The sequence below is a fragment of the Lepisosteus platostomus genome, chromosome 18, assembly GCF_059453375.1.
Source record: "Lepisosteus platostomus isolate fLepPlt1 chromosome 18, fLepPlt1.hap1, whole genome shotgun sequence".
Lineage (NCBI taxonomy): Eukaryota > Metazoa > Chordata > Actinopteri > Semionotiformes > Lepisosteidae > Lepisosteus > Lepisosteus platostomus.
Genome location: NC_142628.1, coordinates 8,472,943 through 8,500,658, shown reverse-complemented (window position 1 = coordinate 8,500,658; position 27,716 = coordinate 8,472,943). Strand labels below are relative to the sequence as shown.

The 27,716-nt window shown below is 38.9% G+C and overlaps 1 protein-coding gene across 9 annotated transcripts; it reads left to right on the top strand.

Annotated features, from left to right (window-relative positions):
* The first annotated feature begins 420 nt into the window (after nt 1–420).
* On the top strand, nt 421–26,663 carry bmal1a (basic helix-loop-helix ARNT like 1a). Of its 9 annotated transcripts, none has more exons than XM_088610825.1 (22): nt 445–558; nt 6,311–6,540; nt 6,983–7,038; nt 13,619–13,662; nt 14,444–14,588; nt 15,372–15,392; nt 15,782–15,922; nt 16,901–16,939; nt 17,526–17,564; nt 18,094–18,251; nt 18,817–18,896; nt 19,000–19,092; nt 19,837–19,954; nt 20,464–20,613; nt 20,811–21,057; nt 21,604–21,710; nt 21,909–22,059; nt 22,463–22,551; nt 23,587–23,695; nt 24,077–24,170; nt 24,911–25,010; nt 26,006–26,663. In XM_088610825.1, the coding sequence occupies exons 5-22, from the start codon at nt 14,449–14,451 to the stop codon at nt 26,164–26,166; spliced, it is 2,037 nt and encodes a 678-aa protein (XP_088466951.1). In that variant the 5' UTR covers nt 445–558; nt 6,311–6,540; nt 6,983–7,038; nt 13,619–13,662; nt 14,444–14,448; the 3' UTR covers nt 26,167–26,663. The 9 variants fall into 9 exon arrangements, with proteins under 9 accessions (XP_088466946.1, XP_088466953.1, XP_088466954.1 ...); XM_088610822.1 differs by having other exon boundaries at nt 13,615–13,662; XM_088610824.1 differs by lacking the exon at nt 6,311–6,540 and having other exon boundaries at nt 438–558.
* Nucleotides 26,664–27,716: the final 1,053 nt, after the last annotated feature.

Genomic DNA, 27,716 nt, shown 5'->3' with positions numbered 1-27,716 from the left:
CACACGGGTCAGTGAAATGGGTGGGTTTAAAGATCAAAGTCTACTTCTTGGCTCCATCGGTGTGAGCTGTGACTACAGCCAAGGCAACCATCCGAATCAAGCCGTGCAACTTTCTGGCCGCACAGGGCGCCTGAGTAATCGGGTGCCGCAGTTGGGTGCCACGGTCGCGCACGGCTCCGAAGTCGTGGATACATTTTCTCCTTCAGCGCTCGGTGATTCACCATTTTTCCAAGTCGGCGGAAGGCTTCCTTCCTCCTTCGCTTTCCTAAGCCTCCTCCTATTGGCCGTGTCTCTCCGAGATTGCGCGCCCGTGGCGTGGAGCGCAACGCGAAATGCTCCTTTGTTTTATCCGGCCCTGCGAGATTGGCCAGGCGCTGCCCGAGCCCGGCGCGATTGGCTGCGAGGACTATGCAGGCCGCTCCAAAGACATAATTGGTTGAAAAGTAGGTTAGTGGTGCGACGACAGTTACAGAAGGGAGAAAGTAGGTCACAGACTGCTGCTGTTTATCACCGTCCATGTTACCCTGTATTTAAATGTGCTTATTTAACTTTCATCACGTAAGTACAATGCACAGTATTTTACGGCTTGGTTCTCTATATTGATAAGGAGAGATCGCAGACATAAAAGCAGGTAACACTGTAATGTAACGTGTTGTTCCGAATCAGGATATATTGCCGATTTCGGGAGGAGGGGCAATCCTTATGTATATATAACTTTAAAGGCGTAGGATGTGCTTTCATATCGCGAAGGATAAAGTCTGTTTTCGTTTACAGTGGCCTCAAGAAATCGGGGTTTTGCTCCACATTTCTCATGTGCCAAACTGGATATGGATAGTGTTTTGTAAAAAAAAATAACGTGTATACATCTATACGACTGCTTGTTATTTAAGATTTTCTTCAGAAAACGCGTGCGTTTCCTTTAAATACGGTACATCGCACGGGCGCGTTGATAGGGTTTTTATTGGGGTCAAATGTTGCACACATTCAGATACTCGGAGGTGGTGTGAAAAAATGCTTTATTTCATATCTAAGCATGTAATGTGTAGCTAGTTGGTTTCGTAGCTGTCAACAGGCAAACTGACAGCTGTCAGTGTTCAGGGAGGCGATTCTGTAAGGACTATTACCGTACTTGGGAATTTGTCATTTCCCCCAGGACATTGGCCTCCTTTCATCTGTAACTACCTGTTACATTGTTGCGAGGTAGGATTGTTCTGTTCACTAGCTCTTTTAGGCCTACCAACACTCTTATTGCCTTTCACGGAAATAATTAACGCGAGGTTGCATTTCCAGCAAGAAACCGTCAGCTGATTTCTGCAATTTAAAACAATATCAGATTGTTGGTTATTGTTAGTTTGGGTCTGGCTGCCTGTTTTGTGCTTTGTAGATGAGAAAAAAAAATGGAATCGTTTCACCCTCGTTGTAGGTGTCCTTGTATTTAATATTCCGGCGATTCCGGAAGATAAGGAGTTAAAGGGCTCTTTTAGTCAGCTAGCTTGGGACTCCTAAGAAATTAATTCCAAGGAAACAGTTTGTGATTCCTCCTGCGTTACGTTTTTATAATTGCCTATATTTGTTGAACTTATGCACAATTAAGCTGATCTTTGGCCACCAGAGTCAGGAATTTACTGACCGGGATTGTACAGATAGCCTGCTCATTATTGTCGTGTCTAATTTTTGCTCATTTATTTCTTCTCCGTGTCTGGCTAGTGTTACGCATGAGAATATTTAACTGTTCAGCTTCTGATGTTTGGGAGCTTCTTTCTTCTGTAGTGCCATGTAATAGTATACTTATGTATCGCAGTTTGGCTATTTATATATAATAATACTACTGTAAGTATAATAATACAGTACTACCTTTAATAGTCGTTGCAAAGTTCCAGTGGAGTCCTTATCCGTATGGAAAGTACTGTACTGTTTGAAGCACCACTGTTGTTATAAAAGTGCTTGCACTGTACATGGAAACCATTTTAATCATTTTTAAAATTGCTATTTTATTTCAATCGCATATGACAATAGAAATCTGCGTAAAATTTCACGGGAAGAATTTATAGCAAAACATCGTATTACGAGGAGATAGGAAATATATTTCTGTGGATTTGTAGAGAGCAAGCTCAGAGACCGTTACCTGTGTTTCGGGGAAGAAAAAGTAATATTTATTGACGTACACCCCTCATAAGGTAAATAATAACACAGCTATTCAGTCAGTGCCGGTGTTCCCAAGTCAGAAAGAACTAAAGAACATACAGTTCCATTCAAAGTGATTGCTCTTACAACAACACAACTATTGTAGAGCCTGTTCTTGTATGAAACCTGTTTACATAACCAGTGTGATTATATAGGTCTGAACTGTATTACTGTGCATTCCAGATACCTTTGGTCTGTTAAGGATTTAAGTTACTTTATGCAGTACTTTCTTCAATTAAAGATGGATCGCAAATCAGTCAGTCAGTTTTGATTATGAAAAGTTTGAGTGATACACGCACAGTTGTAGCCATCTTTCAGCTGAAATTCATTTCTCTCACACCAGGTGAATTGGCTCGATGCTGTATTTCATAAATTTTTCGGACACGAAGCAGACCTCGGCTGGTTTCCATTTGTACAGTATCACCCGGAATTATCTTTTGCAGGGCACTTCCAAGTGTGGTAGTTGGACATTTAATAAGAAGACACCAAAATAGCACGCTGCATGAATTTTGGGCATGTTATTCCAATGCAGGCTCAGTAGTTATACGCTGCAGTACCTCTCTGGGGGGAAAGAGAAAGAAGGAAATGACTTTAAAATGATAAGGATGATAAAAATATTTTCTAAACAAAGTCCATTCAACTATATCAGCACCAACACACACTCCCGCTGGACCCGAGTTCACAGTCTGGGTCCTTTTGACCCCATTGTATACTGGTTTGTTTTTCCAGCAGATCGCTTTATTGTTTAATTCTTGGTGCCGAACTCGCCTTTACTGGCTCCCCTGCAGCTAGTGCACACTGGCAGTTCTTCTCTTGCACCTCTTTTTGGAAACATAGTAATTCCTGGAATTAATCGAATTTCTCTTCGCACATCTACACTCATTCAACATTAAATTACTTGACGCATACTGGAAAGTCACCATGAAAGCGCTCCAGTTGTTCAGTTAAAGTAACTGAAAGTCCAATATAGATGGTAAACAAGCAGACACGCAGGTTACCATCACTAGGATTGGGGCACCCTGTAATGTTCAGATGATATTTAGCCCTATAAAACGTCTTGTGTTATATAGGAAATGCTTTCCATCCTTGTCATTGCTTAAAATGCTAGGTGAGTGTCAAATATTAGACTGTGCTGAAATGTCAATTAAGCTAATCTGAAAAGACAACATAGATGTTCACATGTCCAAGGTAGGATAGGGGCCATTTAAAAAAAAAACATTATGATGAGTATTGGTTGAGTCACTAACAATCCAATAGCATTTTTTATTCTTTTCTGTAGAATGAATGTCATGGAAAACATGACCTACTGTAGTTGGATGTTTACTGTCACTGAAACTGTGTTACACTGATTTTTTTTTCCCCTTCCATTTTGGACCATAAGGTGTTTTGCTGTGTATCTCCATTATTGTGTATTGTGCTTTATGATCTTCATATACTTGACTGTACTGTACATAAAGCTTAGGTAAGATCTATCTTAATAGTTAATGGTTCTACACAGGCATGGTAACCCTCTCTTAAAAAGCTACGTAATTGCTTAAATATTTAAATATGAAGGAGTAAATTATTTCATACCCCTGTTTTTGTGCAATTTATAGTAGCTTTATATCCATAAAATTGAAAGGTTACATACAGCGCTTCTCTTGTGGGTGAAATTACTGGAATATTTCTCCTGAGTTCATTTAGTTTAAAGTTTAAGTGAACTTGACTTATTTTTAATATCACATTTGTCAAAGATTTCTGTAACGTAAAGCATGTTGTGTGGTGCTTATCTACAGTAATAACAGTCTGCGAAAGCTACTGGTTACGTATTGCTCTGTTATGATGTATTTGCTTAGCACATGTCCCTACCCTCATCGTGTTACTGTACGTTTTTCCTAGATACTACATACTGTATCAGAGCAAATGGATTGGGTACATTGGTTTCAGCATTTCTATAGAAACAGATACAGTTCCATATATAGCAGGCTATATGTGTCTCGGGAAATGCATTGTCATTCAGCAGTGTATCCATTATGTGTGTAGTCAGCTTACTGCGACAGTGTAGTACACTGAGCAAGCTGGCTTTTCGAAGGCCATTGAAAATGTAAGACATTTGCAGCTTACTCGCCAAAGCAAGCTGGTTTAACCATTTTTATTAATTCAGTTAAGCTTTATGCTCTTCTGCCATGAACACCTTTTAAAGTGTTAACTTATTACAGACTGCATTATATGCAGGCTCAAGGTATTTGTCTTTGTTCCAGTTTATCTGACACCAGTAACACTATAGTGTAAGAGTATGTACTGTATATACTGTTGGGATCAATCTCAATAACAGCAACAGCTGCCTTTCCAATTGCTTCCTATTGCACTACCATTAACTAAAGTCAGGGCATTCTGTTAAAGAGGTTAATCTGACCTTTTCCTTGAAAATAAATATTTCAAATAAGTGTTTCAAAGGAGTGAAATGGAGACTTATTGTACACCGAAGAGTACTTTAAAATGTAAATGACATTATTGTAAACTAGGATGTCTGATCAGATGCCTTGTTTACAGTCTATTAATATGTTATCATTGTATTAGTTTGCAACACAGTTTATTTTAGGGTTAGTTTCTTGATCACTTACACATAACCTTACTATAGTGTATTGTTCTTGACTACAGTAGAACAAAGCATTTTACCAGTGAGATAAAATAAGCCTTGGTGCAATATTAGAATTGCACCTGATGCTTAGACATAAGGGGAATTTTTTATTTTCCATTTCTAGGGCTGTCCAGCTGTTTTTGCCTTTTCTGCTCTCCTGGTTTTAAATTCATCAGCTGTTAAACGATTCTGCTTGACTGCTGCAGCTCTTGTAACAACGTGCGGGAGGTGAGGACTGCGTAAGCATTCCTCTAAAACGTGCTGTTGTCAGAGCCATCTGCCATTTGTCATGCTTGCTGCAGAAGATTGAGCGTTGGTTGGAGTAGTGATGTGGCTCTCGCTGACAGCACTGCCATCTCACCAACACATGGCAAGTCACAGAATGCACAGATGTCAAGAATGTCCTGACTGGTTTCAGCTTGCCAATCGTGGCAGTACTTAACCTACTGTACGCTGTCATATGTAGCATCCTGGTCAATCACTCCACCCAGACTCGAGACTGCAGTGGTACACTGTAGGCTTGGACTTGTGCCCCTCAGACTGGGTTTCTAAAAAAATCTACAGAGCTGGCACCATCAGTCACAGAGAATACATGTAAAAAAATTTAATAAGAAAAAAAAGCAAATAATTATATTTGGGAGCTGCTTGATGCTGTAGTCTCATTTGAGTGAATATCTTGTTGCTACTGTAACAGATGGAAAAAAGAGGAAAGTGTTCTGGACACTCAGAAATGACCATACAGTATACTGCACAGTATACAGTAAATCAAGCCAGTTGAATATGTAACTGCTGTGTTGTATTATTTTATCATGCATCTAGAGAATGTCTCCTGAACAAATGTAATATAGCACTTAAACAATAAAAATACCAAGACTTTTTACAGCCTGCTGTTTGTTGTGATTGACACAATAAAGGAATTGATCTTGAACAATGAATTGAACATCAGCAGTGCAGAATGTGGAAATGCTCCAGAAGAACAGTTACGAACAAGAGGAGTGCATGTGGCTTATCTAGCTCTTTGGTAGTTACAAGGCACAGAGCTGCCTAGGTCTACAATAATAGCCCCTGAGTGGCCCCCTCTCACTGTCTGCTTGACTGAAATTGAATGTAGAAATTCAGTGTCATAATTGTTTATCTTGTGTTACTACTGGGGCCAAGATGATTTTTTAAAACCTGTAACAGAACATGACCAAGCAGTGGATTAGAGTTGCTTTAGAAATCAATGTATTGCCTAATTGGACACAAAGGTCCTGAGATGACAGTGGGGAATAATGCCAAATGATATAGTAAATATTTATTTGATAAGAATTAGTACTGTTAATTAAATGACTTTAGCAATTATTTTAATCAGTTTTAACATAAATGCAAGGTAATGTATCTTCATCCATTTTTGTAGAATCTTAAATTAATATATTGTAAGGTGTTTTATAATCTTGTTTTTTATAATCAGGGTTCCAGGTTTTGAGAATGATTAATAAATGCTGCTTTTGTTTTTTTCTCTTTCAGATTTATAAATAACTAGAGAATATATGCCAAAATGTAGCAGCACAGTGATAATGCTCATTTTCCGTTGCTGCAGTAAATGTGATTGAATCTCAGGGACTGTTAATCTGGACAGGTTGGCATGAGGATGGCTGCAGTTATAATAGTAGATTGCAATTCAATTGCTACAGCAAATTCAAGCAGTGAAAATCCCTCCTCCCTCTCCTAATCCAGCAATATGCTTATTAAACTTCGTAAGTTACTAGTTTTCAAGCACCGGGTTTTCTATTCCTGCAAATGCATTACTTCTTTGTCCAATTTTTTTCAGTAAGTAAATTTTATCTTGACTTACAGAATGTAGTTAACATAAAGTACAGTTACCTATAGACAGTATACACTACATTTCCAAAGTAACATTGTGTGGCCTAGCAGCCTGAAATCAAGACATATTAAACCCAAAATTATTTTACATGTCATAACACACAACCACCAAGTGAAAAACCAAATACTTAAGCATTCTGAAAAGTAATCACAAATACAAACCTAGAAAAATGGGTTGCATAAGTCTACACACCCTTGAGTTAGTAGTTGGCGGAAGCACTTTTTGCTTGAATTATGGCCATAATTCTGCTTGTATAGGTCTGTACCAACTTAGCACAACTAAACTTGGCCATGGTTGTCCATTCTTCCTCACAGAACTGCTCAAGAACAGTCAGGCTGCAAGGGGACTGTTGATGGACTGCAGCCTTCAGGTCAGTCCACAGATTTTCAATTGAATGGAGGTCAGGGCTCTGTCTGGGCCACTTAAGGACCTTTACCTTTTTGTTTCTTAGCAATTCAGCTCTTGCTTTCATGCATGCTTAGGATCATTGTCATGATCATAGAAAGGTAAACGTCCTTTGTAATTTCAGGTTCCTTGCAGAAGGCACCAGGTGTTCTTCAAGAATCTCCGTATTTTGCTCCATCCAGTTTCCTTTCAGTCCTGACCAGTGCCCCAGTGGCTCCTGCAAACACCCCCAGAACAGAAGTCTTTACAGTAGGGATGGTGCTCTGTGGGTGATGTGCAGTACTGGGTTTTCGCCAAACGTAAGGTTTTGTATTCTGGCCAAAACGTTCTATCTGGTTTCATCAGACCATACAACTTTTTTCCACATGGCTTCTGGATGCACTACCTAGTAGAGGAGACCCACATGAGTAGCCGATTTCATTCTGAAATCATCAGATTCGCTACAGCTGAACACAGGTGAAGGCTAATTAGCTTGTTGTGTGGTTTGGAAGACAATTGGTTACACCAGATCTAATTTACAAAATGCTGTTACTAAGGGGTGTGTGCATTTATCCAACGCTTTTTTATTTTATTTTCATTTGTAAGTCCTTTTTACATGTTGGAGCATTTGTTTTTCACTTGGCGGTTGTGTGTTACAATGTGTAAACAAAGCTAAAATAAATTCTGATTTAATGTATCTTGATTTCAGGCTGTTAGGTCACACAATGTGTTATTTTGGGAAGGAAGTGTAACTGTGTGTTCAGCTACTCTCGTATTACTATGGTCAAAAGATAGAGAAATATATTTTTTTACAATGACTGCAAATTGTACATAATGCAGCTGAAGTTGTGTACATTTCCATTGTCACTTGTTGAATATATTTTAGTTGTGGATAGCAACTTAGTGGCTTCAGTTGCTGTTATTTAATTTCAAAGGGGCCTTTCAAGAATGTAAGAGCTGGTACTGTAAGTGGTAACACGTTTTCACTGGCATATAGAAGACTGAGCTTAAGAGAACATCCTATCCATTTTAGGGAAAGTGATTTAATACTGTATTTCATCACCATGGTAATTTTCCTGAGCTTTGTTCACCGTTTTGTAATTCTGCAGGGCCTACGTACTGCAGAGCTAGTAAATATCAATATTCCCAGAGTGAAAGTGAAAACTGCTGTATACTTTGGCTTAGACCAGTAAATTACATCTAAAACTTAGGTGGGTTAATGAGCATTTATTAAGTCTTCTTGTGAGACATGTATGTTTTAATGTAGTTAAGGAGAAAGAAGGAAGTGTTTGGAGCTTTTACTGTTTTTGGATTGAGTTGTTGTCTAATATATTCACTTCCTTGAGGCAGGTGGCCAGTAATACCATCCATTAACATCATACAGTGAAGCAAAGTAATAACCTTAGAACAAATACGAGTGTTTTTTAGTACAAATCCATGTTAAAACGTACTGCTCAAATGTTTCCTCTTTTTTGTTCAGATATGAACTCCTATTACTTTGTTTTTTTTGTAGAAGTTTAACTTGCATTGAGAGGTATAGTATGGTGAGGTGAGGATTTGGACACAGTGAGAATCAAATATACAAGTTGTAGAAAGAGACATTAATAATAATCTTTGCACTTTTATAGAGCTTTTCTGGACGCTCCACTCAAAGTGTTTTACATGTAATGGGGTCTCCCCTCCACCACCACCAGTGTGTAGCCCCTCCTAGATGATGTTACAGCAGGCATAGTGCGCCAGAATGCTCACCACACATTAGCTGTCTGTGGGGAGGAGAACAGAGTGATGAAGTTCAGAGATGGCAATTATTAGCAGGCCATGATATGTTAAGGCCAGGGAGAAATTTGGCCAGCACACTGGGGTTAAAACTCCTACTCTTGAGAAACACCCTGGCACCCCAGTACCTTGATTTTATGTCTCATCCATAAAATGGATGGTGCCTTTTTTATAGTATATTGTGACGGTCACTATGCTGAGGCATTAGGACCCACACAGACACAGGGTGAGCTCCCCCTAGTTGCCCCGCTAGCACCTCTTCCAGCAGCAGCTTAGCTGTCCCAGGAGGTCTCTCATCCAGGTACTGACCAGACGCACACCTGTTGAGCTTCAGTGGGTTCCCAGCTGAAGCCTGAATGGTGAAATTATTTGTCTTGTTCTTCATGACCAGGGAAAAGAAAAGATTTCCTGATTGTTGTCTTCTTAAGGAATGTGAATCGTAGAGTCAGGATACAGCAGCACAAACAAGCTGCAGGGCACTTTTGCAGTGTTTAATCTGGTAGGGTAGGGGATTCTGTACCTCCAGGAAGCAGCTTTCCCACGGCCATTCAGCACAGGGCTCAAGAGGGGCAAGTAGTCTCAGGCAGAGCGACTTTCACTGCGTGCTGGTCCCTGAATGTGCTCTGGTTTTCAGTCCCCCATCTGTCAGGGTCTGCAGGTTACACATGATCGTTACCTAATTACCTTCTCCACCAGTCTTCTCCTCTGCTTCTTCAGAGTCCAGAAGGATGGGCACTGTGCAATGTAAGACTGAAATCAACAACTCTGCCTCCCCAGCTCCTTTTATATGTAGTTATGCAGTTCAGACCTTTTGTATCTTTAAGGATTTAAAATGGTGCATTCATGTATCGTATCATCAATTCAACATTTCAATTAAAAAGAGAAGGCACAACAGAAAATGCTTTGCCAAAAACTGGCTTTAATATCCAGACAGAGATTAATCCACCCAAATGTCTCTGAAATGGAAAAAAAAAACTAAATGATTGTGACACAATTCATAAATCTACCTTTTCTGTGTGTCAAATGAAACCAAAGATATCCTTTCCCGAGACAAAACTAAAAATCTATGAGAAAAATCTGATTTTAAATGAAAGTTATAAGCAGACAGCATTACGTGATTCTAAAGTAGTCATATATGTTTTTTTTCTTAAACGTTGAAAAGCTAACAGGTTTTTAATACAAACCCATTTTGTGAGATTTTCCAGACTTTCCAGGTCTATTCAAGGAGAGCGCCGATTTTCTGATTACATAAGTGCCTTTTGACGATGTTCTAGAACAGCCGAGACTTGGCACAATTCAAAAGCTTCCAAATTACATAGCCATTAGTAGGCCTTTTGTTTTTAACTAAACAGTTACACAAAAACCTAGTTTTCTAAAAGGAATTGCATGAAACAGTAGAAATACTAAGGGAAATCTACATGCAGATAAATTAAGTAAAAGGTTCATATTGTTTCAGATGTTAAAATGTACAAGTGCAGAAAAAAGCAGAGAAGTTAAAAGTAGGTCCCTTTGAGCAAGAGACTATCAACACCCACAAAGTGAAAATGAAATGGAGACGAAAAGTACTTTGGTTCAAGATGGGCGTTTCCCAATAATGGTTTATCATGGGGGCAGTGAAGAATGAAGGAGTTGATTGTTTTTTTTTTCCCCACACACTCCTTATGTGCCACGGAATTCAGCTGCTGCAGTCAGTCCAAGAAATGTTGATTGTTTTGTTGAAGTTTAGGACTATATAAAAAAAAACTCCAAACCTGTCAGAAGGTGCGTGTGTGGGGGAAGATGTTAAGTGGTGCAGGAAGCAGAGCGAGGAGTTGTTGAAGTGGGGAAGGACTGCGCCACAAGGCATAAGATGGAGAATCGCTCGGGAAAGACAAGGAGTGCAAGGGCGTTTTATGAGGAAACACTGCTTGAATGCAGGAGCTTAGTGATGAGTGTTCTAGCTCTAATTGAAACACCCATTGGACACCACCTTGCCTTATACTTAAAAGGCGTGAGATGGTACATGACAGCGACAAAATACAGATGAGGGGATACTCAGTGCTCATAATATGGGGGACAGTTCATGGCTGTAAAAAAAAATCTGTCAAACCCAGTAGGTAACCTTTCAATAAATTAGAGAAACCTGAACTTTATTTGCTTTTTAAGCAAACAGGCTGATTCAACTGACCTACTTTCACCCTGACCCTAATTTCTCTCTCTCTGTGAGGTGCAAGAGTGATCATGAGATTAGCTCTTTTGCATGATTAACACAGTCACATGACCAAGCCTCATAGAAAACCGGGAGATGAGCAGAGCAGCCTTCTGTCTCTGGCGTTTGTCGCCTCAATTCTTTGATATTTCAGCTCCGCAGGCCAGCAGGACGCTACTTGGCCATCCCCTTTTGCAGCTCAGCAAGGAACTGCTTTGTGAAAGTGCAAAAAGCTTCCCCAATCAATATTAATAGTCTGTGGTATGGTTCAGATCGTCTATTCTCTGTCTCGGGGTAGTTTAATCCGGAAGTGGCCTAGATGGGACATCGTGAAGCAGGTCCTTGAGGTATCCTGGCAACCAAATGAGGACCATTAATTAGCTGATCTGACTCCCCTACTGGGTCACTGTTTGCTGGTGTTAGGTTCGTGTTAAGTGAAAGGCTATTCAGAGAACTAAAATAGCAGTTGAAAACAGCTACAAATGAGGCAGCTTTGTCCATTAGGAGAGAAGTGAATTATGTGTATGGCCATTAAATGCATACCACTCTTGTTTTTGACAGTGCTGACAAACTGGCATAATAAGACATTCTACACCATGGGTGATGAAATAAGGATTTCTTAGGAAGACCAACAACAGTTTAAAATAAACCAAGGACATTTAATTTGTCTGGTCTGATTTGAGCACATGTGAATTGAAGAGAATCAGTGTTGAGATGTAAAGAGTATAAGCTAGAGTTTTTGTTTCAATCTACTCTTCTAGTTCATAAAAATAAAAACATTAAATACATTTCATTTATAACAGGACAAAAAGCAAGCAGACCACAGAAAATTAGCAGGAAAAAAGACACATAGTTGGCTTAGTGAAGTTAGTGCCTGCAATTCATTTAGATGGATTATTTAAATAACATGGAATATCAACATCAGCGGGTTGTAAAAAAAATATCTTAGCCCAAGCACTTCAAGACAAATTCCTACAGAGGAAACGTATGTACAAATATCCTTAAAATGATCAATTAAGATTGAGATATACAATATACATTATGAGTATAGGATCTGTTACACCTGTTTGAAATTCCATATTTATTGTCTAAATCTGATTACTTGCTACAGTACATAGACGCCTGCATGCTTTTTGTTTTTTCAAGTCTAAAATTCTGGAAGCAGTCCTTTTCATTTCACTAAATTCCTTTCATTGTATTCTGAGAACAGAGAGCACTAAGTTCCCACAATGACAGTGATAGATTTATAAGTAGTAAATGTAATACCTGTGTGGAAACCAAATCCCATAAATATAATTTTAATTCACTCAGGAGAAGGAGGACCTGGAAAGAATTCTGTTTCCTAGTTTGGTTTGAGAAATTGAGATCTAGTGATCAATAGTGTTTTTTTTACCTCTGTGAAATCTAAAAACGACAGGGGAATCAGTCACAGACTGAGTTCTGTGATGCTGGATCTCTGAGAACGTTGTTCAGTAAATTTGATTACTTTGGTCCTAATAGAAGAAATTATGTGTTTTGCGTGTTTACAAAAATCGATTAAATGGTGCTTTAGTCACTGCTCTTTTTTCTGATTTAATTCCATTCAAGTAATTATTTGACAAGCCTCAGCCAACCACAAATAAACTCCTTAACATGAATAATACTACTTTGCAGACCAGATGATAATTTTCTAATATCAGATGTGTGATCTACAATGCACAAGCACGAAAACCCTAACCTGTTTGTCGTTGAAACTTTTTACATTTAGTTATACTTTAACAGCAGAATAAGAACTTCGAAAGTCTAAAATCTGAAACACAAAGCACTCTTCAGGGGTAGGTTTCAAGAGCTGCGTATACTGTGCCAGCCTGGCCACAACATCTGAGGTGCAGTAGGTGGTCAGCCTTCCAGTCAGGAATTACTGACTTGCTTTGGAAAGTATATGGCACTAATGAGAAGGACTAAGGCTAATAAAACTTTAGGAGCCTGTTTTTAAATTAATCCATAGAAAGTCTTCATTTTTTTAGGTAATAATTTTGGAACATCTTTTTTCAGTAGGTTATTGGAACCTGCTGTACAAATAGTTAAGTAGAAGTGGACCTTTTCAATAGCCAGCAATGTGAATACCACATGGGTCATAAAACACTAGTATGATTCTGAAGAGTTTAAGGTGCATTCTGCCAGTTTTAGCAGTTACTTAGTGTCGTGCTTTCACATACCCCAAATTAGTATATTCTTTTTCTTTCTGTTGCATTATTATTTTACGGCTCACACTTTATAACACCACCTTTCCAGTTTTTCTTTTGAAGAATTTTGCACTAATTTGCCGTTCTTTCAGGCTTTGCATGACCTCCTTTCATAAGGGCACCCCTGACTGTTTCAGGGCTTGTGTGGGATGTAGAAGTGTATGGAGGGAGGAGTGCAGGAATAATATTAGCTGTTACTTTCTCATAAACGCCGGATGTTTCTTTTGAAAGAGCGGTAGTACCTGTTAATGTTAAAAAACATCTTCCGAGGTCCTGCTAGAGCCCATGAGCTCTCAAAATCAAAATAATGAGCTGCTGTGCTTCTTGAGCTGAAAGCCATGTCCACAGTGAGTGTTCTTGTTTTTCCTTTCAGACAGAATGAAGTGAGATGCTTTGAGAACAGGCTTGAATGAACATTGTGGTGAGTTTTTGATAAGTTGATAAGCACTGCTGCGATCAGAGGTTCTGGAGTTGGCTGAACAAGAGGCGGGGGAGTGATCTATAACTGTACTGGCTTGTCAAGGTCCCAGTGCCATACATTTTGCATTAAAAGACAAAAATAAAAATAGCACTGATATGTCCGTTGTATTTGACCAGACTGTGCCAGAAAGATGTAATGTACAGTAAAGTGGATTATTTTATTTCAAGTGCTGTTTAGAAATACTAAAGTGAATTGTACATACTTTTTGTACAGATGCATTTCATGACTGAATTTTAATTTAATTCTGTCTATAACACAATTTTCAAATTTTCTGACAACTATACATCTTACTAAACATTACCACTAGCAAATGTTAAAGCTAGCAAAAGAACATGGAGGTTAAAAACAGAAAGGTGTTATCTAGTGCCCTTTGGAGCCCATTTGGCTGCTGGTAACTGATCGATCCAGTCTAGAGGCCCCTTGCTCTTGCATCTGGCCACTGGCACAACCTCTCTGTGTGTCTGAAGGAACAGGATAAAGGGTGTCGGTGTGCACTGGTGAGAGGAATCGGTAGTCGGCTGAATTAACAAGGAAAGTCTTGTCTCCTAATTGTAGGAAGCAAAAGCATGCTAAAAGTTGCCACCTTATTGAGAGACACCTGGGTGAGAGTTTTTTTGGTCCTTTGCCCTGCTGAAGTTCAGCCAGATGTTCACACAGTTGCAAGCTTATTCGTTTTGGGGAAACGTGATTGTTTTTGTTTTTTTTATATCTATCGCTTCAGATCTAATGGCAGACCAAAGAATGGACATTTCTTCAACCATGAGTGAGTTCATGTCCCCGGGACCCACTGACCTCATCAGCAGCTCTCTCAGCGCCCCCGGCATGGACTTCACACGCAAGAGGAAGGGCAGTTCCACAGACTACCAGTAAGTACAGCGGCTCCCTCCGGCCCTGCTTCCTCCCCAGTCACCTGAAACACGCGCAGAGGAGACTCCGTATCTCCCGGCCTGCTTCCTGGGAGTTTTACAAATCTAATCAGCTCTAACTGTCCGCAGCAACAATTCAGACCTTTGCTGTCGAATTTATTTGTCTTTGATAAAAAATGAAGCTGAAAGTTGGCTGATAAAAAATGAAGCATGCGCCCTTCAGCATCTTCATGATTTGGTGTTGATTTTAAGAGTCAACAGAATGTGGCAGGTGATGTAGCTGTGGTACACTCTTCCTTTTATTTCAAAATTTACTTCCTATCCCAAAAACATGTCATACTTTGACAAGTATTCAACTTGAAATTCAGCAAGAAAACCTTGGTTCGAAAATTGAATTTTGGTATCAAAATAAGTGGAGTTCATGTTTTCAGTGTATAGAGGCAAGTTATATTTACATTTCAAAGCAAAACATGTTTTTAATATTTACTTTTTTAATTTCCCAAGTCTTGATGCATATTAGCTAATGCTTTAAAACATTCTGTTTTTTATTGTTAAGTATTTTCAATACAATACAAAATATTTTCTCACTTTGTCAGACTAAAAATTAAATCAACATGAGTGCATTTTCATTAACTCTAAAACACTGCTAAAAAAAGCAATTTGTGCAATGGAATTAAAATTGTACAGTTAAGATTTTTGATAGCTAGATCGCATTTATATGCAGTGAGTAATATTAGTAATATCCTATGAATGAGTAACAAATGGCTGTCCTTGCCTTTTCAGAATTGATGGCTTTTCTTTTGAGTAAGTATGAATATCATTTACTGATTCTAAAATAGAAAGAGTGATAACAAAAAACAGGCCTTAACCTGTACTCAAAGCACCCTTAGCCCCTCATATCTAAAGCCACACATGGTTAGGCGTTACCTGAGACTGTATTAGAATTGTTTCATGAGACATGTTTGAATGGCAAAAGATTGGCATTGTCTGTTTGCTAAACTGACAGCCTTTCAGTTGTAAGATCTCACACCTTTAAGTCACATTTCTGGTGCAAATTTCATTTTGTTTAGAAGGCGTAATGTGGCCAATAGTTCTGTTGGTTAGTAAATGTGATTTAGAGGCAAGAGGACTACAATAAAAATGTACCTGCTATTGTTTTCTGAAGTTCCAGAAAAAAAATTGTGTCCCCTCAGATCATATGCCACAGATTTCAGACAGCATGATTACCAAGCACTGTGGCTTCAGGGTCACATTTCCAGGTTAAGTTCCCCTTCATTAGCGAAATCATGCTTTTTTATGGATGCTGAAAGAAAAACAGATTATGAGAAGAACAGGTCAGTGAACGTGACTGCAAGGCTTTTACTTGAAGAAACAGTCTCTTTTTAAAACTGTTTCTGTAATAAATCGTAAAGCAAGTCAGTGGTGCTGTCCATTCTTTGTCTAAGTCACTCTAATGGACATATAATGTATCTGTTTGAGAACCTTAACCAATACCTCATGAGCCGAGTTTTATTATTACATTACAAAAGAAATAGGTTTACCCAGTATTTGACATTGACTTATAAAAATTAATATTATTACCCTAATCTGCTACACTGACTTTTTCAGTATTTGAAACATCTATTTTAATAAGTGCCCTGCTTGCAGGAATTAAGAAAATTGTTAGTGACTTGCTCAATTGACTGTTAACAACTGTGCATTTGTTTTACAAATAAAACATTTGGTGTGAATCTGATTTTGGAAATAATTTAGATATTTGCACAGGAACTTATGTTCAACTATTTTTTTCTACTCTATGGTTTCAAAATTAGATGGTGATTATTAGGATACATTTCACTGTACTGAAAAACATTATACCGAAAACCTTTTAAAGTTTGTAAAAAGTTGCAAACATTCAACCATCAATATTTTTCTGCCTGGGACTGACCCACTCCTTTTCTGTACAGCAGAAAGCAATGTCCCTTCTTGCAAACCTTCATGCCTGTCACACTGACAAGCCTAGAAAGTGTGAAGATCACATATGTTCTTGCGGTTCCAATCTTGGTGAAGTCAATGCAGAGGAAATGGCAACTGTGGGTAAAATATAGGTGCAAGATTTTTGTCTTACTAATAGGGTGTTGCATTTCACATACAAGAAGTGTTTTTACACGAAAAGGATTAATTGGACATTTTTTAAATTGATCCACATGCATCCAGCACATCAGATATTCATCAGCTCTTGTATCAAAAGTCAAGCAAACCTCTGCAGCTTGTTCTCTCTCTTATTCCGTGTTTCAAAAATGCCAACATGTGCACTCTTGGATTTCTTTTAGGGATAGTATGGACACAGACAAGGACAAACAACTAGGAAGGTACAGTAAACATTTAGCATTTTTTGTTGTTACAAGATAGCTAAAGATATTCATTACATTAAAAGGGCAAGTAAAACTGTAAACTGTATACATTTCACATTACGTAACTTTTCTATATTAATACATGTCAACAGTAATACTGCAATAGTTGTCAATGTAGCTGTTTAAAGATTTGGTGGTGGTGGAGGGGAGTCCCCATTACCTGTAAAGCGCTTTGAGTGGAGTGTCCAGAAAAGCGCTATATGTGTAAACAATTATTATTATTATTATTATTATTATTATTATTTTCATTTTTATACTGTCAAGAAGTGGCCAGGCTTAATTTAGGGGTGAACACGTAAATGGCTTCTGTAATATTGGCCCTGGTGTGCGTCTGTGCCCTGTGGCAGACTGGCGTCCTGCCCAGGGTGTATCCCGCCTCATGCCTGTTGCTTGCCAGGCTAGACTCCAGCTCTCCCGTGACCCTGTACTGGATGAAGCGCTTTAGAAACTGGGGCTGGGACGGTTTTCCCTTACAGCCTGCATTGTATAAAACATCAATAATGGAGATCTCTTCAGTATTGTACTTCTCCCCTTTTGCTTTCAGGGACTGTACAGATCAGCAAGGTCGAATCAAGAATGCCAGGTATGTTTGTTTATTTTTAACTCTCCTTGACATTAGGGGTGGGGTGGTGGGGGTGGGGAGAGATCTTTAAAAAAATTCTTCCTGACTTTGCTTTTATTATAACTGGAAGATGCTGCCTTGTCTTCTTGCCATAATTCTGGTGAATAAATGTTCTGTATTGGGACAACTGACTTGGTATTGTTATTTGAAAATGTTAAATTCTCTTTAATATAAAAACACAAGTTTGATTTTAAGGTACAAATGCCAAACCTTTGCTTAGGATTTATGATCAATTTATTGATGGGGTTTACAACTGTTTTATAAATAAGCATTTACCTCGCTGCGATTAGATGTTGATAACAGTTTGATCTTAGTAATGAAGGTCCCAAGTATGTCACCTGACAAAAGTCTTATTATTATTTAAGTTTGGTGTTTGTACTTTGTCTGTTTGGTCCAGTCTCTCCTGTAAAAGAGATAATTGCACCTGATTGCCTGACCACCAGTTTGGTTAATCAAAACCTGACTTTTGATTTTTTTAATTTTGGTGCAGGGAGGCTCACAGTCAAATTGAAAAGAGGCGCCGAGATAAAATGAACAGTTTTATTGACGAATTAGCCTCCTTAGTGCCTACTTGCAACGCCATGTCCAGAAAACTGGACAAACTTACGGTGCTACGAATGGCTGTACAACATATGAAGACACTAAGAGGTGAGAAACCAAGGGCCATCGTAGGTTACATTTCAGTGTATAGACTGCCAGTTTCTAGATTTCTTTTTTTATTACTTGTATTTTGTTATTTTTTAGAAACATGCAAAGATGATCAGAAATTAAGTTGTAAGTCATCGCAAAACATCAAGTATTATAAGAATACTTCTAAATATGAATAAGTATAAAGTCTGCTAATTCACATTCCTTTCCAGTTTGAAGTTAGGGAGAAATGAAGATAGAGGAAAAAGAACATAAAAATCATTATTATTATTATTATTATTATTATTATTATTATTATTGAGTAGTAAAAATAATCCACCTCCCCAATATCTCCTACTGGAGTCTTAACTGATCCATTTCATAACCCATCTCATAAATCTCTGAATCATTAACAATCCAGTTTTTTCAAGCTTGTTTTGAACCACAGTACATGGCTGGTTTTTCTTGTTACATCCAGTCCATGTTTGCACCTCTGGAAATGATGCAACAACCAAACTTAAAAATCACACTGGAGCTGGATTTGAAGGGATACATGAAATAATTTTCCAATCTTCTTATGCTTCAGGTGCTGCAAATCCATACACAGAAGCCAACTACAAACCCGCGTTCCTATCGGACGATGAGCTCAAACACCTAATACTGAGGGTAGGCTTGCTATGGGTGCACGGTCCAATGTCTCCTTTCACAAATGTGTGGCGACGGAGAACATGTCAGAACCTTTCTGACATGATCACTGCTTTTCCCACAGGCTGCTGATGGCTTTCTGTTTGTTGTGGGCTGTGATCGCGGCAAGATACTGTTTGTATCGGAGTCGGTCTATAAAATTCTAAACTACAGCCAGGTATGTTCACTGAAAAGGCAAGAAATGTGGGGTCAGCACTGTCCAAAGTTGGGGTTTCTACACAATAAGAAACTGGCCTCAATCTCTCACGATGATGCTTGCATTTTTAATAAAATTTTACAAGGACACAAAGATTGAAATGTTAGCTTTCTTTTTTAAATCACAGATGTTGTTTGTTTACAATTTTGCAATAAATGTTTGTTTTTTGGTCTGTTTATTGTAGACAAAGCACAAATATATTGTAAATGAGAACAGCAGTTTAAGGTGATACAGTACTTGTATTATAATTTCCACACAGCTATATGATTTAGTAACATGCAGATTTTACCTTGCATGTTGTTGTAAACATGGGGCAAGGGTAGGCTCAACTAGTGCCTTAGGTTTGGACATCTAATGTTATTATTTTTATTAGATGGTACTGTATATTTCCTTTCACATTCCAATGTGACAAATAGTAGAGGTATTTGCTTAAAGGTAAAACGTATCGACTAACAGTGGGATAAGCAAAAATGTATACAAAAGTGAACAGAATCAGTCATGCACAAGAGGGCTAATTTCTGAATGTAGCCACAGGAGAGGTGGAAATGGAATGTTACTTTGCCACTGAAAAATCCAGAAACAGGTAGGAAATCAGGAGCTCAATTTAGCAAATGCTTATGTTGATCTAGACTGTTTTTGTGAATTGTAAGTATATACAGTATGGTTAGTACTAATTGGACTTGTCTTTTTTTTTCCCTCACGCAGAATGACCTTATAGGTCAGAGTTTGTTTGATTACCTGCATCCTAAAGACATTGCCAAAGTAAAGGAGCAGCTGTCCTCATCAGACACAGCACCACGGGAAAGACTCATAGATGCCAAAAGTACAGTGTTTCTGTTTTCTGTTTGTGCAAGTTGCAGCAAACTACAGTACATACACTCAATGGTGTGATTTATTGTATACACTACATGATTTCTTAAAGCCAACTAGTGATTTATCCTGTGAGTTGGTCAATGTTTAAATCCTACTCTCGGGCCCACTGTTACCTGCCACTCATTTCATAGAGTGGCAAGTAACAGTAACAATGTTTGTGCTGACCTTGCAACAGTAACAATGAGGGATTTATTTTCTCTTAGTTTTTCACAATACTGTTTAAAAACCCCACCATACCACCACAATTTGGTCTTTGGGTTCACTAGTTCCTATCAGTGTCTAGCTTATCTGGAGCTCTGTCCTAATGCTAGAGCAGTGGCTTGCACCAGTTTTTCAGCTGGGACCCACCTGTGTGTAGAACTAAATGACAGCTTTGGTAAAGTTAGCGGCTGTAGACTTGATGTTTTTACATCCTGTGGGGACCCAGTGCTGTACCCTAACGACGTTTTGTACTCATAGCTGGCCTTCCGGTGAAGACAGACATTACACCCGGCCCGTCTAGACTGTGCGCTGGTGCAAGACGCTCCTTCTTCTGCAGGATGAAATGCAACAGGCCTTCGGTCAAAGTAGAAGATAAGGAATTCCCCTCCACGTGTTCAAAAAAGAAAGGTAAGGCCATTATCCCAGCCAATTTATTAAAAAAATTATTAAAAAATTGCCATAGAATTATTTCCCATTAATGTTGAGGGTTCTGAAATGTATTTAATTATTCTCCTAGTTCTTGCATCTGTAGTGTAGGCTTTAGATTTTGTTTTCCGGAAATGGACTTTAAAACCTGCTGGCTGTTATGTCTGTTTCCACTACAGCAGACCGCAAAAGCTTTTGCACAATCCACAGCACTGGCTACTTGAAAAGCTGGCCGCCTACAAAAATGGGTTTGGATGAAGACAACGAACCAGACAACGAGGGATGCAATCTCAGCTGCCTTGTAGCAATCGGACGCCTGCACCCCCACATAGTACCCCAGCCGATGAACGGAGACATTCGGGTAAAGCCCACAGAATACGTCTCTCGACACGCGATAGACGGGAAGTTTGTATTCGTAGATCAGAGGTGAGAACTCAACGGTTAAATCAAAACTGAGCGTCTCGGGGGGGGCTTTTTTGTCACCATCCTCATCAACCCTTTGGGAAATCAAGACTCGTTATTTCCCTCCCTCTTTAGCAGAATGAACAAGGTTTTAATGAGAGTTCAAAGGATTACCGTACCTTCCTAATGGGATTTTGCTTTTAACCTGGGTGACCTCAACAAGTCCCGAGACTGACTGAAACTCAAATTAGAGTGACAGCTTGTGCTCATGTAAAGTGCTGTTAATTTTTCCATCTTAACCGCAGTGCAGTCCTTCCAGCAGGGAGAGAGTGCAGACGATGCAGTATAGACTCTGAGATTATTCCTTCGACACAATAAGAGATTTTAAGATAGCACATTGCCTCCAAATGCTTTTCTTTTCAGGTTTAAGAATTTCAAGCATACAATTCCTTTGTAACTTGAAAATATGTTGGAAATACATATAAATCTAGAATGTTTTGCTTTCAAAATAGTCTTGTATAAAACCACTCATCCTAATATCATAACAGCATACTGACTAATTTCTTTTAGGGCAACAGCAATTCTTGCCTATTTACCCCAGGAGCTACTGGGCACATCGTTTTATGAATATTTCCACCAAGATGACATTGGTCACCTGGCAGAGTGCCATCGACAAGGTACAGCAAAAAATCAAAAGAGCAGAAAATATTTATTAAACATTAAATTCCTGAAAATCTCTAAAATGGTATTCTCTGTGAAAAAAAGTGTTTAGGTATTTCACATTGACCAAACTGATAATAAACCTGACGGGCAAATATAATCATTAAAAATGAATTAATATACAGTTCATTTATGATTGTGCGTGTTTTTTTCAGTGCTGCAGACGAGAGAAAAAATAACGACGAATTGTTACAAATTCAAAATTAAAGACGGCTCTTTCATTACTCTGAGAAGCCGCTGGTTCAGTTTCATGAATCCCTGGACCAAAGAAGTTGAATATATTGTTTCTACAAACACAGTTGTTTCGTAAGTGATAACATTTTTTATACCTCAAATACATTCAGACACATGGATTTGTTGAGAGCAATCACAAAGCAGGCAGCTGTCTTCACTTTAGTGCACAAGTCACTTCTTTGTTCTAAGAAAGGTATTTGTTGATGTTTACTGAAATGTAATTGAGGCTATTTGTGGAAGGACTACTAGTAATGGCCGAGAGATTGTTTTTCACCGTAAATCCAAATGTGGATTTTGTTATTTAATTTAGAATTTAACGACATTTGCATTTCTGTGGAAATAAATGTATTAATCAGTTATAATATCCTGGCAATAGTGTTGCGGCATTTTGAGTAAGCATTTCTGTAAGGTGGCTGTATTTGTGTGAAGAAATGGACTTACAGATGCGAATACTGAGAACAGCTTGTTGTTTCAGTGGCAGCACGCTTGATGCAACAGACCCAAGCTTTCCACAGCTCGCTGCTTCCCCCCACAGTATGGACAGTGTACTACAAGCAGGAGAAGGTATGCAGACTCCTGCGTTTCTTCATTTCCCTTTCACATGTATCTACAGTAGATGGTTAAAAGGCAGTTCTGAGTCATCCCACATTGATGATAAAGGGTTTTTAAAGCAACCGTTCCTAGCTATATTACAATATGTCTACAGTAATGATGGCTGATAAGGTGAGGCACATGCTAATGTAAAGAATTTTCTAATATTCTCCCATTTCAACACCTTTAACATGTCACATTGAGCTCCATGGAAACTGTTCAGGTTTTAATTTTAATCCCTTACCTTTTTCCATTTTTCTGGGCTTTGCTTTTTGCAGTACCACATAGAGTTGAAGTGAAGGCATCTTCACTGCCTGAAACCACACACATCAATGGTGCTTTTTTTACGCATCTCTTGTGGTATTTTATGAAACATTCACAAAGTGCATCTCTGTATTTTATTTTAGAACGACAATTTCTACATCTGTAGAATACCTGCAAACATGAATGCCACTATTATCACCTTTAGCGCAAAACAAACCAAGACAGGCTTCCTGGTGATGAGGAAAGTTTCAGCTCACTGGAAGGTGATATTGTCCCACCAGGGACTGTGATGCAAAGCAACACTGATTGCAAATTAATATAAAGCCAGGAAACTTAATCTTCTTATTTACAACTCGTCAGCATAAACCTCTCTGTTAAGTTGATATTCTCACTGGAAGTTGGATTAAAATGTGATTAAAGGAGGGAAAATTGAGAAATAATTTAAATTCTCCATATAATAATATCAATATCCTGTGCCTACACATCTGAACTGCCACATGTCAGCTTTACCAGAGTGTTTCAAAGAAATATTTTGATAAAGTTTAGCTCAGATGGGTTTGGTGCTCAGTTGAATAATGGGGTAAAGTCTTGTTTGAATTTGAAGATATATGTATTATGAGTCGTATGCACAATGGACTTTTGTCAGGTTTTTGGGGAGTCAAGTGTAAGCTGTTTAGTCCTGTATAGCTTTCCGAGAGGGCTTGAATTTAGCGGAAGAATGACGGGGGTCTCGCTTGGCTCCAGGCGCAGGGAAGCGAGCTCTGCAGACGGTCCCAGGAATCCCGGGCGGCACACGAGCCGGAGCCGGGAAGATCGGCCGTATGATCGCCGAGGAAGTGATGGAGATACAGCGGTGAGCCAAGGGCCTCAGGCTGGAGGAGAGACCAGTGCACTGACCCAGCTACTGGAGCTTAACAAACCTTAACGTTTGCGATTGCACGTTTATTTTTTTTCCCCAAAGAAAACACATTTTTAAACGTTTTTGTACCCCCACACAAATAGTTGTTTCTGTAAGCAGCAAGGTTAATCACAGAGTGTATCTCACTCATACTATTTAGCAGGTACAGGCGCACACTTTCCAGCAAAGATCTACACGAATTAAAAAAAAATAACAGCACTGACCTGCTATAACAGACTTCCTGGCCGTCGAACCTCATCGTCTTGGCTGCACTCGTCCCCTCAGGGGTGGTGGCGTGCTGTTCTGTCTTAATGAGCTGGCCTTTGGCTTCAACAGGATTAGAGGGTCATCGCCTTCCAGCTGCGGATCCAGCCCGCTTAACATCACCAGCACCCCCCCTCCGGACACCTCCTCCCCAGGGGGCAAGAAGGTGAGAGCGGCTCTGGCAGGGAGGGCCCTCATGGCCTGTGTTGTCACACACCTCCAGTCTCCAGTCTGCATTTACACAGAGGCACGCAGCACCGTGGGGGCTGGGCTTACGAGATCTACAAAAGACCTGAAAAAAAGAGCAGAATATCGAGAGCTTAAGTCTTTTGTTTAATAGCTGAATGTTCTTTCCGAAAAGAACCATATTGTTGTGGTTCTTGACAGGGGATCTGTGCCTCTTTAAAAACAAAGTTTACTTCTTAACTGTGTCTGTAAGTCTCTTAAAAAGCTAAAAAGTTTGCAAGTTGCAAGATAACCAGAAATATGATTTGGAATGTAACAAGGAAAGGTTTATTCCATGCTGAAAAGAGAACTTTCGCCTGTGGAGCCTTCTTCAGGTGTGTGAAGAAGAACCCGAAGAAGGCTCCACATCCGAAACGCTGTGTTTCTTTTCTTCTCTTTTCAGCCCGGAATAAACCTTTCCTTGTATTTTTGCAGCCTACACATGCTGACGCAGCCGCCTACTCGATTTTGAAAGTATTTGTTCTTCTGTACATCTTCTTGTACTGTAACAAAAGGGAACCAAGCAATATCTTTTCTATTCCCCTTAATTCAATAATGATTTTGAATCATTGCAAATACCGGATTCCTTTCATGTACGCTTGTGGTATCACATAATGTGTGTGCAGAATGTAGGTATTATGGGCAGCCAGATATTAATTCTTTCCCTATTGCTTTTTGCAGATACACAACGGAGGAACCCCAGACATTCCCTCGGCAGGATTAGTGCCTGGACAAGGCCCAGACTCAATAGGTTACCCCTACTCAGACAACTCCTTACTTAGTAAGTGTGGACTCGACCGTTACTTTGTGGGAAGAAGTGACCTTGTAGACTCGCAGCAACTGCCACTGACAATTCAGATGGCAAAATGATCAGGTTAAAATAAAACTAATACAAAATACACTTAAAATCTTCAAGTTTCAAGTAAGAGGGGGTTCATCTAGCCTGTTTGTCAGTATCGAATGGACCTGCCAGGATATCAGCTGAGTAATTTACTCCACACTTCTGTTATACTTTTGGTAAAAAATGCCCTGGTTCTGTTTTAGAAGCGCTTGTGCTTGTGTTCCTGATTTTGAGGAGGTCACTGGCTTGATTTTACCAGTACCCTCCCTTTCTTAGCCTAGTATCTCTAACTGTACTTGAAATTCATTCTATTCCTTTTCTTTAACTGAATTCTTTACTTTTTTTAATCACTTTTAAAGTGCTGTGCTTCTCCTTATATTTTTCTTAATTGACTTAACCAGTTCTGGCTTCTACTTTCTAGACTTTGATTTGATTTATCAGGGGACAATTATGTTCTGTGCTTCAAGCAAAGTACATTTAAACTTTCGACTATTCTGTACTGCTTCCATATTAATCCTTTCCTATGCTATTTGTCAGCACAGTATATTTTCCTGAAACTGTAAACCTTGGATTTGCTTTATTTTAAACTATTATCATTATAAAATTACACTTTCTTAATGGTCTCTAATCTCACCTCTTTTCTGCACAGTTGTGCAAATTGTAGTTTTTTCAGAAAAAATATGTTTCATGACTGAATTGTCAGTTTTTTTGTACTTCATTGTTAATTGCTTAATTGGGTTATATAATATTATGCATTTACTTATTTGGAACCAGTAAGTGAATTTTAGTGTAGTTCCTAAGAGCTCAAGTGAAGGGTGTTTAGAGATCCTTTGGCTGTTCAAATTGATTTTATCCTACTCCAAGTATTTCAGTATTTTCTCCCTAGTGTCAGATCAAAGCACGGCTCATTTCTTGTTTCCTCTCCTGCGTGACAGGTGATAACTCTCACATTGGTATAGACATGATAGACAATGACCAAGGCTCCAGCAGCCCCAGCAACGATGAGGCAGCTATGGCCGTCATCATGAGTCTTTTGGAAGCCGACGCTGGACTGGGCGGTCCGGTGGATTTCAGCGACTTACCTTGGCCCTTGTGAGAGCCCCTGTGGAAAATCGGAGTGGGGTCCGGAGGGGGTATTTCAGCGACAACGGTGACAATTTCACATCTGCTGTCTGTGACGACTGCCAGGAAGCCATATCAGAAAGGCCTAGACGAACCCTGCGTGGATATAAGTGACATGCAACAGCGTAAAACCTCATTCAGGATGCTGGGATCAAGCTCACAACCCTTCTGCAGTCTTGATCAGCCAGATGTTAATTGCTTCTATTACCCACAGCAGGCATTACAGTTCTCAAGGTTTTATATGTTTCATCATACACTGGTATCATCCCAAGCTTTTCTTTGAATGCCATTTATGTTTTAGTGGTTGGTGTTTTTACACTACAAGGATTTACATGTTAAATATTTCTTATAAAAAAAATTGTATCATAAATCTGTTTATTCTATCATGTAAGAATTCTTTGCTATAAATATGGTAAAAGTGTATTGTATTAGCAGTGAAATATTTTTAAAATAAAAGTCTTGTTTCTCTTGTTTTAGTTCTAATGTCCTTCCTTTCTATCGCATAAAATTGTTTAACTTTATATGTAGCCATACATGGCAATAAATGGAAAGCAGGCAAGTGGAAATGTAACTGATATTGACTATTCAGTGACATGCATCAATAATCAATCATTCGTCAGGCGGTGAAATGGCAGCAAGGCTTTACAACAGCAGTTAACACAACTGCAATTCCTATTTTAAGAAAAACTTCAGACATGTTTTAGTAAACAACATGCTGATGAAAATGGTCCTTCTTCAAATCCAGCACAAAAATCTTCACTGTTGTGTTCTTTGTCACCTAGTGGCAGACCAGAGCTTGGCAGCACTTTGATTATAAATCAATAGTTAACTAAGACGTGGGAAGATTTTTTCCATCACATATGCAGCATCTCAACAACACTGACGCCTGAAATGAAATCACGAGGTTAATATAGCATCAGAAAACGCATACGGTGCTGTTGCAGTAATATTATGTGTATTTAAAATTCAATTTAACTTATTTCAGAAACAAAACTTTTTAAACCTTCTCAAAACTGTCAGAAACTAAACAGCTTCATTCTATGTGCTGAAGGGAGTTTCACTTCAGAAAACTAATGAGATATTTCCTCAGCTTTGCTTCACAACTACTACTTTCACTAAAGGTTTGTGACAGCTGGCGGAATGACAACACATCCCACATCTAATCAACTGCTAAGAGCAGCCCCACAGAATGCTGAAAATCAAAAATCGCCATTTTTAAGCCTTGTTCATGTTAGAAACTGTGTTTATATGGAATTTGTAGAATTTTATAAATCCAGCACTGTATTAATTTTAGGATTTGCTTAAGCAGAATCTCTCTACATTTTAACCCCTCAAATTTCAACCTTTCTTTTCCATAACCATTTGCTCTGCTGACTAATGGTCAATACAAACATGAAAAGTATGAGCAAGTGATTTCTGTATCAAGATTTAGAAAACTATATGCAAGGTAATTTATTTGAGCATTCTATTTGTAATTGTCACAATTATCCCCAATTTCTTCAAGTAATTTTTTCAACTCTGAGT